The sequence below is a fragment of the Lepidochelys olivacea genome, assembly GCF_965140295.1.
Source record: "Lepidochelys olivacea isolate rLepOli2 genome assembly, chromosome: 6".
Classification (NCBI taxonomy): domain Eukaryota; kingdom Metazoa; phylum Chordata; order Testudines; family Cheloniidae; genus Lepidochelys; species Lepidochelys olivacea.
In genome coordinates this window covers 89133293-89155433 of record NC_140416.1, presented here as the reverse complement: position 1 = coordinate 89155433, position 22141 = coordinate 89133293, and the positions used below count along the sequence as shown (strand labels likewise).

General features: G+C 44.8%; 1 protein-coding gene across 1 annotated transcript in view; it reads right to left on the bottom strand.

Annotated features, from left to right (window-relative positions):
* The window catches only part of NRXN3 (neurexin 3), a 1403073-nt gene that overhangs the window by 1326615 nt on the left and 54317 nt on the right, over positions 1-22141 (bottom strand). The window contains exon 2 of the mRNA XM_084630166.1: positions 13496-14707. Coding sequence (XP_084486292.1) covers positions 13496-14204 — 709 coding nt within the window. The 5' untranslated portion in view covers positions 14205-14707. The remainder of the gene's footprint in view (positions 1-13495; positions 14708-22141) is intronic.

Here is a 22141-nt window from a genome sequence, read left to right as displayed (position 1 = left end):
CCCCTCCTGCACTCTGAATCCCTCAGCCCCACCTGACAGCCTGGAGTCCCCTCCTACACCCCAAACCCCTCATCCCCAGCCCCACCCCAGAGCCAGCATCCCCGGCCAGAGTGCTCACCCCAACCCCCTGCCTCAACCCGCAGCCCCCTCCCACATTCCAAATCCCTCAGCCCCACCCCCCAGCCCGGAGTCTCCTCTTGCACCCAATCCCCTCATCCCCAGAGCCCACACCTCCAGTCAGAGCCCTCACCCCCTCCCGCACCCCAAATCTCTGCCCCAGCCCAGAGCCCCCTCCCACACCCTGAACCCCTCATTTCTGGCCCCACCCCAGAGCATGCAGCCCCTCCCACTCATTTACAGCTCTCACCGCCTCCTGCACCTCAACCTCAACCCCAACCCCCTGCCCCAGCCCAGTGAAAGTGAGTGAGGGGGAATGTAGTGAGCAGGAGCGGGGCCTCAGGGAAGGGGGGGGGGATAGGGTGTTTGGTTTTGTGCAATTAGAAAGTTGGCAACCCTATCACAAAGGATGCCTGCGTCAATTTGCAGAAGCACAGGTAAGGGTAGGCAGAAGTTTGCTGGGTTTGACCAAAAAAAATGCAAAAAAAAAAAATAATAATACACTCATTCCTAGTGCAAGGAGAAAGGCAGGGTTATTGAACTCGATCCTGACGGAATGCTCTGTAAAGTGCCCAGTGGCATGGAATTAATTTTAAATTTGCTATTTTAGGGCAAACAAAAATAATCCGAATTATTCAAGCAACTACATTTTTTCTTCCAGATTTGAAAGGGGAGGTGGGGGCGTGTGTGTGTGTGTGTGTGTGAACAGAGGGTGGAAACGGCAGGAAGTTCTGCTGCTAGAAACCTTTTCCCTCTCTGCTGATAATTTAAACACTCACAAAAAATTACAGAACCCACCAAACACAGTCTAAAAAACATAACAAGTGGGCAGGAGTTAGGGAGCAATCTGACGAGCTGAAGGTGATTTCAACTCTTGGGATTATGGGACAGCAGTCACACAGCTGGGTGTAGAAGATTCTATCAGAAAGGGAAAAGAGAGGGCAATGTTTTTATCTTAGTTTATTTAAATTTTTAAAGGACCTCTACTAGCCTAAAATTTAAAGTAAATTTCACATTCTTTATAATCCACAATATTGTGCTGCCTTTCAAGTATCCACAAAACAAAGAATTGAGTGCTTAGAGCAAGGTATTAAGAAATAGAGCTCTTGGATTCTAATCTGACCTTTTACAGCATCTCACTATGTGCCCTTGAATAACTAATTCACTTCCCCCTCCTCAGTTTTCCCATCTGTTAAATGAGAGTAACTTGCACCTCATAGTCTGGTTGGGGAGGGGTTCTGAAGTCTGATTGATTTCTCAGTGGTTATGAGGTGCTTAGAAATGCCATGATAAAATTTATTGTTTACCTGACAGCACTTTAGCTCTTTCAGTCCATTGCGTTGCACACAATTTGAGTACACGAAGCCTCAGGTGCAACTGAGTGGATGCCATATGACATTTTGATTGTAGCAGAAACCATCATTTAATTCTTAAATTCTCAACCTTAGCACTACATTAATGTATTTTCTTTTGAGTTAATTTCCTTTTTTCTTAAAAGTTTTCAAAAAAGGAAGATCTAAATGATTTTGTAGTTATTTACATATCTGATAATTAAAAATGATTACAGGTAGAGCTATCCAGATAAGGAATGTCACCCTGAATTAGGCTCAATGGGATAAATCCTAATGATGGATACCATGGAACAAATGAGGTATTAGGGTTAATTTTCAAATACACCTAATTCCCATTGACTTTCAATGAACTTAGACTTTTAAATGCCTGAGTAACTTTTTCAAAATGGGACTGTAAGGTAAATTTTTCAAAAGTGACTCAGGAACCTAAGTGTCTGGATCGACTTTTATTCATTCCTTAGTGACGCAGACCTCTCACTGAAAACAATGAGAGTTTTGATTGAGTAAAGATGGCAGCATGGGGTCATGGGGGCAGCTTGGGGTTTTTGTAATGGGCTTATACATACAATTATTTGAATGTTTAATCATTGTGTATTGTTATATGTGCAAGGATCCTTAAGCATCTTGTGTGTGAATATAACTGGAAGGTCTGAAAGTGTATGTTTATATCACTAAGAACTGTGTTCTGCCACATTTACTCATTCTGAGTAGGATCTTACTCTGGAAATAGTCCCATAGACCACATAAGGTGCTTCACAGTGCAAGTAAGAGAGGCAGAATCTGGACTAAAGAATAAACTTGCTCTTCTAGGTCAACAATTCAGCTTCCACCCAGGCTGGAGATAAGTTCTGAGGAGAGACTTCAAGGTTTACAGATTTCCATCTTGGTGCTTTTCCCATTCCTAAGGGGACTGCAAGGAACAAAGCATGAATGTGCATTGTTTTGGTGTGTTCATTCCATACCATTCTGCCAGACCACTCAGACCTTCTGTTCCTCAATGTTCCAAACTCCCTTATCTTCTAATAATGATCTGCCTCACCCTTTGCTGGAACATTCCATTATCACGCTGTTACAGGGGTGTTCGTGACACAGCAAGTGTGATAATAAATATATTATAATTTTTAAAGCACTAATTCAGTCCCCTCCGATATACACACCAACCAAAATGTTCTACTAAATGTACATGTACCACTTGTGATGCGTGTTAACTGATAAGAATATTGCATCTTGCCTCTCTCACCTGAGCAGTCCTCCTGATGGTGCAGCCCGGAAAAATATGCCTATAAATATGCACAAGTAGGAGGTGTGTGATTCAAGCAAACATCAAAATGCATATACCACTGAAAACAAAGAACACTGTAATAAAATAAATAAAATATTCTATTTCTATAATTTCTCTCAACCCAAGAGAGCCCAAAACAATTTAAACAGACTTGGAATGCAATCACCTCTGGGATGGAACATGGTAGCTGTTTAACAGCTGACAGCATCACTACACAACATTTTACCTCAAGTAAAAAAGATTATGTATTGAACAAAAACTGAAGGGGGAATTTAGGGAGGCAGAGTAAAGTTATTTATCTGAGTTACGTTTTGTTCATGGGAGTCTTAATGTTTACAGTGGACAATGTCTCAATCTCACATTTAATGCAAAACCAAAAACTGCATAGGGCCCACCAGAGGAACTCAGAGGAAAGAGTGCCATCTACTGCATCATCCTCACCACTTCCTGCAGCAGCCTGTGTTTTCCTTGGAGGTCTTCCATCCAATTGCTAAGTGTCCTGCTTAGCTTGTGAGATCCAAGGCTGCAGCTGCAAGGTGGCAATATATCAAACCCATGGCTTGTGTTAAATTTATTAATCAAGTTTTTGTTTTTAAAATTTTGACCTGTACAGTTAATCAGTCAGGTTCCCGACCTAGATCAAAAGACCCACAGGACCCATCTGATCCACTCCTTTCATCCAGCCCCTATTTCCTAAACACAGAAATTACACTGCAGCCCTCACAGGAGGCACGGCCTCTTTTTCAGAGAAGGGAAAGGTCAAAAGAGAAAGAAAGCTGTGAGCCTTCTAGGCTCTTTCTTTCACCTGGGTCACAGACAAGTGATTTTATCTCCTCAATTTCTCTCTTTTTCTTTTCACAAGCCTTGTAACTCTTTTTTTAAAACAATTTATTAAGCAAATAGTCATACATACACTTTCCATTTTTTTAGATTCCCCAGGGAATAGACACCATACATTTTCAAAAACATCCAGAAAGAGGCTTATTGAATGTTGCTGTAAATACCACTGAGCTATGAAATTCACAGAGTGCTGACACCAGCCTCTCTCTATATTTGCTATCTCTGCCATGGACTCCGAGCAAGCCATAACCTTCGACCTGGGGTCCCAAAAAACCTAAGGTTCCTTTCAAAATATTGATGAAAAAGGCACCAAGAGGAACCTTGGACACAACAGCAAAGCTGAGAAGGTGAGAGGGGTGGGAGAGAGGCAGGTGTAGGTCTGTGGAGACAGTACAGAGGTCTGTAAAATTTACATAGTATCATTTTTCTCAAGTACAGAGGCAACAAACTCAGAAGAAATAAAAATCCACCCAAGAGACTAGAGAAGCTTCTGAATAAATGCAGCAGCCAAGGAAGCTCAGGGGCCTGCCAACAGCACTAGATATTGAAGCCAGCTTTTAACCCACAGTTCAAATTTCTACATCCACAGATGAACCACTTCCGCCATTCTTTAAACAGGACTCTGTCAAGTGCCTAGGGCCAAACCCTATTCACTTAAATGACTTCAGTGAGCTACTCCCATGAGTAAAGAACAGAGGATCAGGCTCTCAGATTGTAAGATCCTTGAGGGCAAGGTACTTCTTTGCTCTTTGCACAGCAGGAAACACAGTATGGACAAGTAACAATAAATATTATATATTAATAAGTAGTTAAAGGCACAAAATTCAAAGATTAGAAGCAAGAGGGGAAGGGAGAATTGCACGGGAACTATCAGGAAGAGAACCATTACAAGTAAATTTTTACTTTCCCTTGCAGTGTTTTAGGAAAGTAAGACATCAAACAGCCTTGGGCGACTGCATGTGAAACTAACTAGAAGGGTTTAATCTCCATAGTCTTGCATCTTGTATAGTCATTCACACTAGGACAAAGGGATTTCAGACTCTTTCTGATCCAGTAACATTTTTATACCCACTTTGCTTTCTCTGACAGCAAGGTGCAGTGCAACAATGAGTCAGGTCTGCAGATTGAAGGTGACCAAGCTAAAACATCAGTTCCAACCTAAGTGAAAGGCAGAAAGTAAAAAACCAGCATCAACAAGGAATGGGAAACTGGGCATTAATATGGAATTGAAAGCATTTTAATCATCTCAAGTGTTAGTTACAAAGGAGCTTTTTTGGGGAAAAGTGGGGGAGAGGGTTAAATCATGAAAAAGTCCCCCTTACAGAGCTGCTGGTTCCCTGTGAGAAACTTCAAAAGACTGTATGTGGACTAAGGGGAGGGTATGAAGAACTGAGCTCATATGTGATAAGTTAACAAGATACATTCCTTTATAATTGCAAGCGCAGCCTGGGATCTGAGAGCCAAACTGTGTTCCTTCTTTCTCAGGCATCACCACTCTCTATCTTGGGTTAAGCACCTCACAACTTCTTAGGAGGTATTTACAGATGCGGCGCTGAGACATAGAGAAATGCATGCTACAGAATTAACTCAGATGATCCAACTTTGCATTACTTCCCTTGTGTTAGTCTATCAGTAACTTGCCCAAGTCACACAGCAAGTCTGTGACAGACCAGGAAACCATAAGAATGGCAATTCTGGGTCAGACCCATGGTCCATCTAGCCCAGTATCCTGGCTTCCAACAGTGGCCAGTGCCTGATGCTTCGGAGGGAATGAACATAACAGGGCAATTATCGAGTTATCCTTCCTGTCATCCAGTCCTAGATTCTGTAAATCAGAGATTTAGGGACACCCGGAGCATGGGGTTGCAACACTGACCATCTTGGCTAATAGCCATTGATGGACCTATCCTCCAGGAACTTATCTAATTCTGTCTTGAACCCAGTTATACTTTTGGCCTTCACAACAAGTTCCACAGGTTGACTGTGCATTGTGTAAAGAAGTTCTTCCTTTTGTTTGTTTTCCAGCCTATTAATTCCATTGGGTGACCCCTGGTTTCTGTGTTACGTGAAGGGGTAAATAATACTTCCTTACTCATCTTCTCCACACCATTCATGAATTTATAGACCTCTGTCATATCGCCCCTCAGTCATCTCTTTTCTAAGCTGAACAGTACCAGTCTTTTTAACTTATCCGCATACAGAAGCTGTTCCATACCCTTATTTATTTTTGTTGCCCTTCTCTGTTACTTTTCCAGTTTAGTTATATCTTTTCTATTTTTTGAGAAGGGGTGACCCAAAACTGTAAGAAGTATTCAAGGGGTGGGCATACCATAGTTTTATAATGGTTTCTGTTTTATTATCTATCCCTTACCTAATGGGTCCTATCATTGTTAGCTTTTTTGACCTTAAGCAGATGTTTTCAGAGAAATATCCATGATCCATTTCTTGAGTGGGTACAGTTAATTTAGACCCCATCATTTTGTATGAGAAGCTGGGATGATGTTTTCCAAGGTGCATTACTTTGCATTTATCAACACTGGATTTCATCTGTTATTTTGTTGCCCAAAAAGATAGGAAACAGTTTAGTGATATTCTTTTTGTAACTCTTCACAGTCCACTTTGGAGTTAACTACCTTGAGTAATTTTGTATCTGCATATTTTGCCACCTCACCATTCATCCCCTTTTCCAGATCATTTATGAATATGTTGAACAGGCCCCAGTATAGCAGAGGACCTTCCCTCTTATCCCATGACCACTTACTTTGCTTAAGAGTCTTTGGTGTGGGACCTTGTCAAAGGCTTTCTGAAAATCCAAGTCCAAGTACACTATTCCCACTGGATCACCCTTGTCCATATGCTTGCTGACACCCTCAGAAAACTCTTATAGATTGGTGAGGCATGATTTCTTTTTACAAAAACCTTGTTGACTCTTCCCCAACGTATCATGTTTATCTATGTGTCTGATAATTTTGTTCTTTACTATAGTTTCAACTAATTTGCCTGGTACTGAAGTTGGGCTTACCAGCCTGTAATCAGCAGGATCCCCTCTAGAGCTTTTTTTTTTTTTTCCTTTTTTTAAATCGGTCTTACATTAGCTATCCACCAGTCATCTGGCTGATTTAAACAATAGGTTACATACCACAATTAGCAATTCCAAATTTGAGATGCTTGAGAATTCTTGGGTGAAATACCATCTGGTCCTGGTGACTTATTACTATTTATCAATTTGTTCCAAAACCTCCGCTTTGACACCTTAATCTGGGACAGTTCCTCAGATTCGTCATCTAAAAAGACTGGCTCAGGTGTGGGAATCTCCCTCACATCCTCTGCTGTGAAGCCCGATGCAAAGAATTCATTTAGCTCTGCAACAGCCTGGCCTTCTTTGAGCACCTTGAACATCAAGTGCCCCACTGATTGTTTAGCAGGCTTCCTGCTTCTGATGTACTTTAAAAAATAAAATTACGGTTCATTGTGCGTCATTTTCTAGTTGTTCTTCCAATTCTTTTTCGGCCTGCCTAATTACATTTTTATACTGGACTTGCCAGATCTTTCAATTCCCAGGCTTACCTCCGATGAACGGCCCATCCTTTCCTGCCAGAAATAAAAGATATTACAAGACAAAATCTGCCCTAATTTACATTTAAGCCACATCACTGTCTCCTCAGGGCTATGGGCTTGACCAGATATAAGTGACAGCACAGTCTGACCTACAGTCTACCATACTGGTGATGATGCACAAGAAGGAAAGAACTCACCTTGACTCTCAGATTCCAGAATAAGTTGTCAGAGCTGGCAATTAGAAAACATTTTTTCTTGTAAACTGTGGATATTGGGAGAACCAAAATACATATAACACCCCTCTCCAGGTCATTTTTTACAGAGTCCCATTTTAGAGCAAAACAACACTTTAAACAAAAATAGTTCTGCTTCTAATACTATGTGGCACCCATCTCCCACCTACTGTTCCTTTCTCTTACATCCATCCTTCTTCCTCAGTCTCAGACCCTCCCATCCCACCAGCCTCCCTCTTGGCACCTGTTCCCATCCACAAAAGTGCCTCCTGTTGGAGGGTGGTTTTAGTGTGAGAGCAAATAGGCCTGCAATAAAGGATTGTGGGAGAATTAGCTCCAAGGCTAACATTGCTGACATCAAACAGCAACAAAACTCTGACAACTCACTTGGTTTCCACATGTGAAAGGAGAAGTTTTGTTATCCACCAAGGCCAAAGGTGTGGCCAGTGCAGAAGGGCTGACAAAGAACAGAATTAACAGATCAGCCCAGGATAGGTGGCCATTCTACTGTATCACCATGTGCATTAGCACCTCTCCCTGGCTAGGGAGCCATCAGGGCTGAGAGACAATTTTCTCTCATCAGTTCACTGGATATAGCACTCCTCCTCTTCCCCATGAGCCTTTGGCTTTACCATTCCACCCATCACAGTGTGTGCAGAGTTCTAGCATTTCCTAGGATATCCTGGGAAGGTCCCACTCCATACTCCTGACAAGTCTTTAAAAACAGCATCCCCTGCAATACAGTCCGGACACTTGGAGCCTGGGGTAAGGACGAAGACAAGAGCTACTCTATCTGCTGCAGAGCTCGGGGCTTTATTCACTGCTGCTCCATTTTTCATTATAGGCTCCATACACGACTCCCAAGCAAGCTGCCCAGCACAAGGTGGTGCTAGGCAGTGACTTTAGGGGAATACTCTAAAAACAAAAACCCCAACCTCCTCCCTGAAATCCACGAAGTGGCTCTCCTACCCTGCCTGCATTTTAGTAGGAAAGGAGATTTCCTGGCTGCCCATCCTCCTCCTATCAGTTCTGGGGGCTGAATGTAGCCCTCAGGCCCCATGTTGAGTGCCCAGTGTAAGGGAGTTGGGGCCCCTTTCCATTTTTAAGGAGACAGGATACTATTTCATAACAAATCAGAGATGGAATTTAGGGACATGTTAGATCCAAACTGAACCTCCGTGGCTCCAGCTCATCTCTAATATTTACTATTAGCAATAATAAACAGTGTGTATGCTGCACTTTGGAGCATCACAGCAGTTTACAAACATTCAATTAATAGATCTTAACAGATCTTATTTCTCTGATGCCCATCTGGCACCGCGTAAAAATAACATGATTAGAAAATTATTATTTTAAAATGTGCCGAAGGAAATGAATCCAAGAGAAGCTTGAGAGAGAATGAAAGCGGGAAGTGAGCAGCAGAAAGAAGAAAGTATCAGAAACCAAAACAAAGGCAGTGTTCATCCCGAGCCTCCTAACCTCCAGCCCAAAGGGCACAGGTTGCACACCGACTATAAGTAGCTCCATACAAAGGCACATAGCACTCCTCTCCCCACATTTATTCTACAGCCCTCAGTTACCATCTGTTTTATGCTTAGTGTTGCACTAAAGGGTGTAGATCTGGGCTGCTCAAAGTGGAGCCCAGAGCTGCCTGCCCTCTCCCCATAACTGCAGGGCAAGGGCCACGCAGAGACCAGGCAGTTGTTTATGGCTGGTGAATTCACACAACGAGCAATTTATATTCATCTATCAAGGAAGATGCAAGTAGGTGCAATATTATGGTCGTGTTCGTTTGTTTTTGATTATAAAATATATGTAAATGTATATGCAAATTAAGTGCAGCCACCAGGTTTCTGGCAAAATGCCAACCCAGCCCTCAGTGTCACAAACTTTGGGGCAGCTAGAGGGGCCCATGTGTCTGCAGGAGAGTTCCAGGCTGTTCTCAATAGATCTACCCAGAATAGTAAGGTTGTGCTGTTCTAAAAGGGCAGGTGGAAGATAAACCCCATGGTACCTTGTCTCTTTAAATGAAACAAAGAGGCTATAGAGAAAGCTGTTCCCTCTGCAGTTAAAAGACTGATAATTACAGAGCGACAGGCTCCTCTGTCATTCAGCAGGCAGCATCCCCAGGAAATCTTGCTCTGTAATCAAGGGCAGAGGCGCAATCAGGCCCCTATTCAGGCTTCCTTTCGAAACAGCCCCTCCTGGCAGCACAAGAGCTTTGGTGTGTTGCTTTGTGAAGCTGCTGAAGGCATCCACTTCAGGGCTCTGCAGCCATTAGGGGAGTCAATACAGTTTTTAAGCATGCTTTTGGTTCACCTTCACCCACAGAGCCCAAAGAGGCCCCAGAACATAGGTGCGGTCTACACTGTATCTAGGATCTGTATCTGACCTCCTTCTTACACGCTTGATGCTGAACTGATGCTAATGCATATCAGCAAGTCTGTCCTCAACAGAGGAGCTTGGCAAAAGGAGAGGATTTGTACCAGCGAATGCAAGAGAATGTGATCATGAGTGTGCAAGAGCACCAATATGAGTGTGCAAGTGAGGCTATTCAGGCAGACACACCAATATTTTGGTTGTTTTTTGTTTAGAAAACAAAAGGAAATGTCTATGGAGAAGTAATTTCTGTGCTATTCGAATAGTACAAGAGCTTCAGCCTATTGGCACCAGGCTAATCCCAGCAAGAATTAAGGGGCTAATTGGAGGAGCGGTGGGGAGACAGGTTACTCTGATTTCAGCTTCAGGATTCATGCCACCACCGCCCAGCAAGTTACATATTAAATTGCTATTCAAAACATTCACACAGGGTTGCCAGGTTCAATGAACCAGTTGTATTGAAAAGCGTTATTTTATTTCGAATGCTCAAATTTTCTTAAGTGCGCACACATTTGTACACCCAGGCACAGAAACCGCACATGCCAGTGACCAGTAGGGTAAACCACTGGTCATTTGCACTTGCAGTTGCCACAATGTGTGCCATGCTGGTAATTGTGCGCACAAATTCAGCACCAAATGCCCACATAGCTTTCTGAACATCGAGGCCCGTGTTTTCATAGGATTTATAGTTCCATCATGTCACAGAATGTTACACTCTCCGCTGAGGTTCACTACAACTGGAACTCCACTTTGCACTGAAATCATTTGTGATACTGTAAATGGAGCTTCATTCCATCACAGTTCACTAGCAGCAGGTTCCACTGACTTTTTTGTTTGTTTGTTTTTATTTATTTCTCTGGCCACATGATAAATGAGTTTGTTGTGGTTTTACCATCTGCGGACACAGGTATCAATCAATAGCCGCGTAATGGCCTGAAACCTGTCAAGAGAACTCGTTATTAAAAAGGTACATATTGCATTTAGCTATTAAAACAGAAGTTATTGACTGGATCCTATCAACTCCCAATGAATGAGCTAACTGCATCGGCGACCAAGTGAAAACACAGGCATGCAAATTAAAGGGCTGACAAATTGTGTAAGCAGGTTAAGGATCCACAGCTGCTGGTGTCCAGTCAAAAGGGAGTGTGTCTCCTTTAAAAATAGAGAGAGATCAGGAATAAATTATTCATGTTAAATAACACATGTGCAAATATCCCGGGGCAGGATAAGGAAATAAACTAATGAGAAAACATTAGCTCCAGCAACAAACAGTTCACTTTCTTGGGGAGGGAAGCAACAATGAACTAACAAATTTAAAAAAAAGGTAGGTGGGTCAATAGTGGATCAAGCAGATAGGAAGTTTGGGCCCAGTCCTGCAGTCCTTATCCCACTGATGTCAATGGAAGTTTTACCAGATTCAGGGTATAAAAGGAACTTTTTGTAATAGGAAAAGATTTTCCAAGTCAAAGGAAAATCTTTGTACATTTCACTAGTTTCCCTGTTCCGTTTTCTTGGCACTTCTTTGTTTGCTTATTTCACCCTACTAGAGCTTTGCTTCTCCCTTGTCCTCTTTCCCAGAACCTGCGGTGATGCCACAATGCTGACTGGGTGACACTGAATGACAATGGGCTTAGAGGTCACGCTTGCAGGATTACGGCTTTGCTGCAGGATCAAGTGGAGGGAGAAGGCGGACAGGGAAGGAGAAAACAAGACTGTTTATGAAAATAATTAAAACAAATGAAATGCACGTGACATAATAGCAAACAGAGGAAATGAGACCTGCTAAGGAAATTGTTAAGGATATTTCTGAGGTTAGAGCTGAGGTGAAAGTTCCCTGAACAGTGCATCATACCTGAGGGAACAGACCATGGTAAACTATGGGCTAAAATACATAAAAAAGCACCCTAAGGCAAAGGCAAAATTTCTTCCCCCCACCCTCCATCATTAAGTAGGACGTTGGGAGAAAAATGATACATCACTACAGGAAACAAACGGCAGTGTGACGTGTGATTTCACAAACAACAATAGCACTGTCTGCTCTCCACACATCCCTTGCCTCATTAGAGATGTATTTCCCATACCTCACCTTCCACAAGGAAATATGGAAATTGCATCACTCAAGTCTTGTTCAGAGCTGTCAGCACTGCCCCATAGGTGGGCAGAAGCCCTGCTTGCTTACCGCATTTTTCAAGACATGCTCAACAGACTGTTGATATCTGAAGTAGTTCCCTGTGGAGCCTAGATCCATTAGCTTAGGAAGTAGGAAGAGGCTTATTTCTCTAGGTTTCAGAGTCCAAATGCAACTGTGGATCCGGCAATCCTATCCCACAAAACTTCCATTTACTTCAGCAGGATTTTGGGGTCTACAAAGGATGCCAGGAGCAGGCCCATATATTCATCACTAATTCTACACGACTGCTTAATCACACTGAGTGACCCCAGCAACCTCAGAACTTCTAAGGCCCAAGCTTAGCAAATCATTCTCTCTCATTAATAGGCCGATCCTGAGTGGTGCCAGGCACTCAACAGAAAAGTCGGGAAGTTGGGATATTTAGCACCTCTCAGGATCATATGCTTGGTCTGGTGTATGTCCCCCATTACACTTCTACACTCCCTCCCACAGGGTGATCTGGACCCCAAGATCTAGGTGAAACTTCTTGTGGGGATTGGTCCTGCTTTGAGCAGGGGGTTGGACTAGATGACCTCCTTAGGTCCCTTCGAACCCTGATATTTAATGATTCTATAGGTCGGTGAAAGGAAGGCAGGGTGTTTTTTGAACTCTAAAATCTATGGAAATTTCTGGCCAGTTTACAACCAAGACATCCCAAGTCTCCTCTTGGGATAAAACTAGTTCACAAAGATATTGCAGCAAGATTTTGGATTTCTCACAATCAACCTAAGGAGCTTTATCCAAGTCTCTTGCCTGTATGGACACTTAAAACAGTGGGGCCCACTAGTGAGAACCAATTACCACAGCATTTAAGAGAAGACCCAGAAACAAGTCCTGGTATTTATCCTGTGGTAAGTTTTAGTTGTTTATCACTACAGTTTTATTTTGAAAAAAAAATTTAAAAATCCAGTAGTTACACTCAATCTTTATTTGTATTGCTTCGGCAACACAGTCCGAACTTTCACATGGGCCCCAAAACGATCTGAGCAGGGGTTCTGGGAGCAACCAAAATGACAATCTCAGCCATTACTGTGTGAGAAACACAGGCAGAGCAGGGCCTTCTCCACACTACTATCAAGCTACCCCAAGGATGGCCTTATTTTTGCTAAGTCTTGTCTGTCAAGTATGGATTCCACAAAGCCCATAACCAGGGTGGTTCACGGTTGCTCCCCATTTTACCTGCCCCGCCTTGGTTTATGGGAGTGGGAGGGGGAATTCAAACAAACATTTGGGGTTTGATCAATCTTTCCTACAAACCCTTAGTGCTCATGAACTCATTGCCTTACCTTCTCCAGCCCCATTAACAAGTTAGCGGTAAGGATTCTCCCCACACTCCCAATGCTGTGCCACATCTGCAAAATTCCCTCTTTGCCATCATATGTAACCGCCCCCCCTTGCTATTTGCTATGGGTGAGGAGGTGCTTGTGATTTGGAAGGGGATTCATCTCCTTTGAGATCCACTAATAGAGGTACCAGGCCTTTTGCAGCCATGCTAAATGAAAAATTAGCCCGTTGGATTTTGCAAAGAGCTGAAGGGAGGGAAATAAGGCAGGTGATCTCTTACCTTCCGAGCAAAGTTTGCCAACATACCCAGTGGCAGAGCAGTCACAATGCGGCTCACCATCCAGAAGGAAACAAGTGCCGCCATTCTCACAAGGGTTCTCTACACACAGCCCCTCCATGTCCAGATGAACCCCCTGGTTGCCCAGCAGCTGTGGTTCCGAGTTGCCATATTTCAGGTCCAGGATAAATCCCTGAAATGGAGGCTCACTTAGGATGCCATCGAGGGTCAAGGCAGCAGGGCGGATGTCTGACGGAACGCCACCAACAAAGAGGTCACTGACGATGTTCATGTTCTGGCGCTGTGGACGCACTTCACCAGGCTTGGCTTCACCATCCAGCACCAGCACTGTCCGGAGCTGGTTGCGGCTGACCATGAGGAAGTGCCAATTGCTGTCATTGACCTGCTTTTCTGTGACAACCGTGGTCTCGGCACAGTCCACGCTGAACCGGAGCTGGATGCGCCCATCAACCAGGGACAAACAGAGGAAGTCGCAGACACCGCCATCATCAAAGTAGAGGAGCAGCCCTGCCGAGACGTTGGTCTTGAACTGAAAGCTCAGGTCGCTCCTGGTGCTGGCATCCCAGCGGAGGTAGCGGGCCCACTGGTTGGGGAGGCCCATGAACTCCAGGCCCAGACAGAGGCCCAGTAAGGAGCCCAGCAGTAAGCTCACCTTCAGGGTGAAGCAGACAGAGTGGAGAGTGAAGCCCATTGTTGCAAAAAGCTGCTCTTCCCTAGGAGAAATATAAAAGCCACAGCACTGGTGAGAAGGACCCCAGGAAAAATCACTGATAAATTCCACAGGAGGAGAAGAAAAGCACACGTGATCGGCTAGGAGAATTCACCTCTCCAAGAAAAGATCTCAGCTATCCACTAAGATCTGGAGGCCTTTATCCCAGAAGGAGAGGGTGTGTGGTGAGAATTCTCCAGGTGATCCACTTTCTTGAAGGGCAAAAAACCCAAGGTGGTCTCGTTTTGGTGGAAAACACAAAAGTGACAGTGGTTGTGAGAAAGAGAGAGAGAGAGAGTGTAGAGGTAAAGGCCAACTCTCAAATTCCAGATTCCTAGAAGCGATGACAACTGTGGCAGTGAGGTGGTGGTGAACTCAGAAAGGATATAATCATTGGGAGAGCAAAACCAAAGTCAGTCTTCAGGGTGCATTGATGGTGATCCAGCCCATAACTCCTCACTTGGCACTGAAAGAGCTTGCAGGACCTGTAAGGACAAAGCGGGGCGGGGGGACAGAGAGAGAGAGAGAGAGAGGGGTCAGTCCCACAGCCCACCAGAAGTCAAGTGTAGTTGGTAACCTGAGATTTGTATGCATTTCCTGGAGCAATATTTCCTTATTTAGCTGGCAGGATTTCATGTATGTTTGTACCTGCAGTTATCCCCTCATCTCCCAAGGTAGTAGGGCTATTTACACCATCAGACGTCTCAGGGCCTGAGTGAGAAATGCAGATGCTCAAGTCATGATCAGGCCCTATCACAGCAGATAAATAATCCTAAGAAGTTCTGATGAACAATGAAAAACCTGCCAATCACCTTGAGAAATACTGCCTCCAAAAAGTTTAAAGCCTAAGGCATGCCAGGGAAACCCCCATGCCAGGCCACTCACTAATGCTGTTTCCAGGAATACCACAAAATTCCCCTTCAACAGCATGCAACTTCTAAGCAAGTTTGGCTCCTCTACATGTTCTAACACACTGACAGAGGGCAGTTTATTTAATCTTCACTGACCAACAGACCCTAACAACTTTCCAAAGAGCCAAATTCTTCCCTCCCATCAAATCAAGGAGATCAAAGGTTCTGAGAGTCAGATTCCGCTCTCAGTTACACCGGTGTAAAATTGGAGCAACTCCAATCACCCAGTGGAGTTGTTCTAGATTTACAACAGTGTAACTAAGAGCAGAATCTGGCCCCACAAATAAAATGTAATATATAGGAATGTTGCCCAGGTGTAAAGAGGGCAGAATTAGGCATGAATCATGAGTCTGGTACACACAGAAACATATCACACTACTGTGCTCATCCACAATCCCTTGATAATTCTAAATTGAGCAGACTGCAACTCAGAGGGTTTTTACTGAGCCTCTGACATGCTCCCCTGCTCTTGCGGGGTGCACTGCTGGACCTACACTGGGATTTTTTAGGAGGGGAGGGGCTAGGATGGAAGTGGTAGCCCAAAACAGAATTTGTATCTGCACACTCTGTTCCCAAAGCAGGTCAAACTGATTAAGTCCACTGAGGAGGGATGGGTCTGCCCCATCAAGTTTACAGGCTATAATAGCTTTACAGTCTCCCTAGTAATTTAACAAAAAATACTTATTGCAAAGACTAGAATTCCTTAGAACAGAAAGGTCCAGCACAAGCCAAGGGAAGGCATTTTGCACAGATCTTCTGTTCCTCGGCCTCCTATCATGACTCATGACAGACAGAACAGCAGTGAGGAGGCTGGACAGAACAGACATCCAGTTATCGGTTTTCCATTCAGCATTAGAACTTGCTACATATGTCCTGCACATTACTAGTGCAGAGACTCAAACCGGGACCCTTAAAACTAGGCCCAGCAGCTATACTAGTAACCTTTGCTTCTGGCTGACATGGTAGAAACTGCACTATACTGGTCTGTCTAGGCACTTATATGCCCCATCACTGTTGCACCCAAGCACCCCCAAATATTTAAAAATAGAAATAATAATGGTCTCAACCTTCAAGGTTCTACAAAGAGCTTGCTACTCACTAAGAGCCAAATTCACTCCTAGGATGAAGTGGGAGCAACTCCGATTGCCTTTAGCAAGAAGGAGCTCATAGAATATCAAGGTTGAAAGGGACCTCAGGAGGTCATCTAGTCCAACACCCTGCTCCATCCATTCCATCCATTTATACCAGTGCTGAATTAAATTCTTACTGTGGGAAGGTGGGTGACTGTGTCTGGGATAGGAGGATTATTTCAGATTAAAGGGAATTTGAAACTTGTGTGCGTTCTGTGATTGAAAATACTGGCTAAAACAAAGGCTACTGTAAGAGCAGAGACTTGTTCATAGACATGGGCTGGGCATAAGCCTCTAGGGAAAGACTATCATGTCAAGTTCAGCAAAAGTACAAAGCTAGACTGGATGGCTCAGGGGACTGGCATGAGGCCTTTCCAAAGCTGTCAATCTGGCACCTTTAACCAGCACTAAAAACAGGTCACTTGAAACACAAAACGAATCAATTACAAGAGAACCTGTAAGCAATAGAGAAACATGAGTTTTCAATGCCCCATGTAAGTCAGTCCCATTCCCTGCAGCTGCCTGACTGGAGCTCGTTAGCTTAACTGCTATAAACGCAAATACAATCAAGTCAAAACCAGAGGGAAGATAATTCCTTTTAATTGTTAACAGCTTGGCTCAGGCTGAGGGAGGAGAGAAAGCAGGAGGCATTAAGAGAGGTGTAAAGAAAAAAGGACCCAAATGTCCAACTCGTTTCTCCTCCCAATAACCCAGACATTGGTTCAGCCATTTATTCTTGGGCCTTGTGAAGCAACTGCAGGCAGAGATACCTCGCTTGTATCTGTTTACCTTTCTAGTCCGTGCTCCCCAGTGGCTGCACTAAAATACCCCATGATTTATTGAGCTGGGGGAGAGAGAGCGAGAGAGAAAGAAAGTGATGACCCAGGCCTGGAATTATTGATGAGACAGGATTAAGACTATAATAACATGTGTAAATTAGCCAGCAAAACATTCCCAGCAGCTAAAGGTTCCCTAGAACGTTTACCACTGCCCCAGTAGAATTTGTCTCCCTCTTAAGATTCAGACAGTCCTTAAACAAACGTGAGAGGGAGAGGTAGGCAAGCTCAGCATTGCAGCCAGCCCCACAGAGACCCCACGGTGGAACGTCTCCCTCAATACTTTTAGATTCTGTTTGGCAAAGTATGAGAAGCAGCACCCCCCTCTCTCTTTCTGACTAAAAATGAACTCTTTCAGAGCTAGTGAGAGGTGCTGAAGCAACAGCCCTTGAGGCCAACAGCGGGTAAGTATCCACAGAACAGGTACAGTTCAGCCCACAGTAAAGCAAGCTCCTCTCACATCCATCCTACTAATCTGTCTCAATCCTAAACTGCAGGAACCCCTCTTGGGGGAATTCAGTCCCCATGCCCATTCGATATTTGGCCTCTCTCCCTAAGTTGCAATAATGGGGATCATCAACAGTGGTGGTGACATCTGTAATGTTAGCACTTGTCCATTAAGGAATGGGCTGGGACCCAGCAACGTGTTTCCCACAGGACACCAGAAAATCAACAAAATGGAAACTAGTCAGAGGTAGCTGCACTGGGTTCAGACTGCTGACCAAAGCGGGGAATCCATGTACTTTCCCGTCACCAATTCCCCTCAATCTATTTTATAGAGAAGATAAGATCATCTTTATTTAGGCAGAGGAAGGAGAGACTATTGCTTCAGGCCATGACAAATTATAGGTGTTATTTCTCCATATTTATGCGCTCTAACTTTGGTTTTGGGAAGACTGTCTACATCCAGGCATAGGGCAGGCTGGTGCTGTGCAAGATTGCCCCTAGAGCTCTGCCAATGCCCTTTAATCCTGACCTGCAGCGTCCCCTGGTATTCCAGTCCTGGGCCCCATGCAGCTCTGCCAATGTAAACCACTCTGACTGTACAGCAATAGGGGCTGGGAGAAAACTCAGATTTGCTGTCCCTTTTGGGCATTAGGAAGGATTTGAATTCAAGCCTTTAGAGATTAAAAGACTGACTCTTAGACCTGCGCCTAACACACACAGATGGCATGAAACTCCACTCTTAACATGTGTGATGGGGTCTGCACACCCCACACGGAACCAGGGCAAGAATAGGGTAATACCGGGCTAGGGAGGTCCCACCGCTCAACAGGTGCAGGGCGTGCTCCCAGTAGAGGAGTAGTATAAAAGGACACTGTTAGAGCAGCAAAAGTGGGGAAGGAGCTGCAGGCTGTGCCAAGAAGCAAGGTTGGTGCTGGGAGCTGTGACAGGAATGGGGCTACAGCTTTAAAGTTGTTCTAGCAGCAGGGAATCCGGATTGCCCACATCTCTGGGAAGCTGAAAGCCCTATAAGAGGCTGCTTTGAACAGGATGTTAACAGACCAAGTGGAGTCTTCTAAAACAGTGACCACGCCCCACACAGCAGAGCTCCAGTTTGGTAGGAAGCGACCCAGGGAAAAATGTAACTTGGGGATGGATTGCTTACTAGTCCACACACTTTGACAAACCTCCTATGGCCCTGGGTTGGGACCTAGTGGAGTGGGTGGATCTGGGTCCCCCTACCTTGCACCCTGTTCCTCTGTGTGGCAGAACTCCAAGGGGAGAAATAGGAGCATTCAGGAGGGATTGAGGCCTGCCATGTACAACTTGGCTGGGGCCCCCGCTTTGCCAGCTAGGCCAGCAGAAACTGTATGACCATTGCCTGACCCGTAGGCCAGCTGGTCATCAGACCACCCCTTGTAAAAGAGAACTATAGCAACAGCCTCACGCAATACAGCACTTCCTCTAGAATGCTGTAGGTTTCAGAGAAAACCTGGATTTGTGCTGGAAATGGCCCACCTGATGATCACTTTAGATAAGCTATTACCAGCAGGACAGTGGGGTGGGAGGGGGTATTGGTTCATATTCTCTGTGTGTATATAAAGTCTGCTGCAGTTTCCACGGCATGCATCCGATGAAGTGAGCTTTAGCTCACGAAAGCTCATGCTCAAATAAATTGGTTAGTCTCTAAGGTGCCACAAGTACTCCTTTTCTTTTTTCTTTTTTTTTAAGAATACTGTAGTACTTTTTTTAAATGTATCTTCTCCAGGAACCTCAAACTTTTCCCCAGCATGAATCCCAGTGTGAGAGAGAGGTCGTGTGCTGGACACCTCCCCTCCCAGGCACAATCACACAGCAGCTCTGCACCAATTCCAGCAATTGCTCACATGGCAAAGGTTCACATTTCAAAGGTTTTTCGAGTACTGGGATCTTATTTTAATGCAAATTTAGCAGCAGGAAATGAGAAGAGCCAGCCCCACGCGGCCAGCCAGCTCTTCACAGCCCACCAGCAAGCACTCCACAGAGCGCAGTTTGAGAATTGCTGCTCTGAAAGGATCAGCTGTCCAGCAGATCATCCCCACCTCACCCTGACACCTACCTGTGCTCCCTCTGCTTCAGACTTCAGTACAGTAAGGAGGAGACAAAGCACATAGTCTGCACTCTGAGCAGACGGCTCAGCATTACGCACACAGAAAACCCGCTGCCGGAAACACACCTACTTGCGCTATTCAAACTTCCCACTCACAGGAATTAAAGAGCTGCAGAAATCCCAGGGTTGGAGAGGGGAGAACACTGTTCTGGGGGGAGGGGGGGTGTCAGCATCAAGTGCTGCCTGGCCACTAGCCACCTTGCCAAGACTAAGGGCCATCTTATTTATGCCAGGAGATGAGGGCCATTTGCTTAAAAGCCCTGGGGGAGGAGGGTCCGCCCTCGCGGTGGAGTGGCTCTCAAACACTTATCTGTTCTATGCGGAGAGCGAGTGAGCATGAGTGACAATATCTAATTGCCAACTAATTTCCATAATTACTGACTGGCATACTTTTTATGCCGGGTTAATATCTTTGCAAACGTCTCACAACGTAACTGCTCAGGAAACAGAGAGAGAAGCCGGGGCACAGAGCTGACATTCAAGTTACTTACCAAACTGCACAGAAAGGCTTCAAGAGATACTGGTTTGCCACTCTCCATCTCTGCTGTGCCCCTTCTCTACCTCTTTCTTTGAGTGCTAATTGCTTAGGGACAGATATTTAAGTGTAATTTTCAGCAATTTCACATGCAGAAAAAACAGCAGCACTGGATGGAGCCAGGTCCAGGCAGTCACGAGCTGTGCTAGCTTCTCACACACAGCTAGCCTGTTATCCCAGTCCTGGGTGTCTCACACAGCTTGGCTCAATCCTAATCTGCAGCACCCGTGGCTAACCCAGGCCTAAGCCTCCCTGAGCAGAAACTGCTAATCATACAATACACTGTAATGCAGAGACAACATCATTCATGAGTGACCTGCCTGAGATTCACAAACTCCTGTCACCTCTGACCTCAGCCAACACCTCATCTTCACCAGTCAAAGAGAAAGTGCAATAGTTCATCCTCCTCAGCTCCCAAAGGACCCAGTTCTGCTCCCACTAGAGCAAAGGGCAGTTATGTCACAAATTTCAACAGGAGCTGGCCCTAATTTGGGGTGGTATCAAACTTAGTCCCTGAAATTAGCCCAGGACAGAGCAGTGGGATCATTACAGCCTTGTAGTATATGCTGTCTGATATCAATCTATGAAATTCAAAATCAATAATTGATATTAAAAGCTGTGCTTGCCCAGGGCAGAGGTAGGAGAAGCTGATAGTATTTGTTTATCCTCTTTACACTTGTCTAATTCAATGCTGAGTATGGGGCTCTGTTTGGATCATGCCTTTTGCATGGTTCTTCACAGAGCTAGCTGCCTCTTAAACACAAATCCTCCTGGCTGGATCTATACCCAGCTGAGCTCTATCTAAAAGAGTGGAAAGGAGAAAAAAAGAAAGAAAGAAAGAAAAAGAAAAATCTTCAGATGAAAAATGCAGACATGAAAACCAAGTTGCTGCTGTCACGGGGAAAAACCAAAAACCACACATGCTAGCCTCCTTGGTGAAGGCACAGAGTGAGATGTTTGCACAGAGATGACAGGAGAAAGGAAAGAGAGACTGGAGAAAGTGGTTCAAGTGGATTTCGTTCTTCCTCCTTCCAGGAGGATCTGCTTCTCAGCCATTATCTGTGAACCCAGCAGCACTCTCTTACTGGGCTGGAGACGGCTGTGGGCTAGTTCAGGGGAGAGACTGAAGAACCCACTGTCCCTCTCGTTGACCTCACCATACAGAAGCCATGTGGCAATTCAATCCCTCAGGAATGGCAAACTCCCTTGCTCTGGCTGGTTTCTCCCATCCTGGATATCCTGCCTGGACTCTCCATAGTGGCTGTGGAGTTGTTAAATTATCAATAATGGCATCACCACGTGGTTTCCTTAAGAGATGGGGTTATATTAAAAAAAGCACTACCATTCAGATAGGGCCAAAGCCTCAGTTCACAAGTGCCCTGTTAAACAAGATTGGGCTTCTTTTGTTCCCCTCCTCTCTAGCAGGTCAGGATTTACATGCACGCACACACACTGGCTCACTGTCAGCCTGAGCCACCAATTAAAGTTTGCCAGTTTCCAGGAGCAGTGGGGAGGTGATTTGTGATTAGGAAGGTTAAAACCAATCTGCACCAGCCTCCCTGTTCCCCTCTTCTTGCTACAGAAGGAAGGGTAGGGCCAGAGTGTCCCTTTCTTACCAAACCAGCCCCGGATCTCACTTGAGGAAACGTTACCTCATCCGTACAAATTTACACACTATGTGAAATGGGTAACCATGCACGGGGGAGATGAGCACACACACACTTCATGTCAGACACAGTCAAAATGCCACCAGTGGCCTCAGATGGGGTCTGAGCAAGCTGACAAATATGCTCAGTTCAACTGCAAGTACAAGGCCATGACAGCACAGCCTTCAAAACCAGAGGGCTGGGAAGCCATCTGGCTGCTGGAAGAGTTAATATTTTATAATGAAGATAATCACCCTTCAAAGCTCTT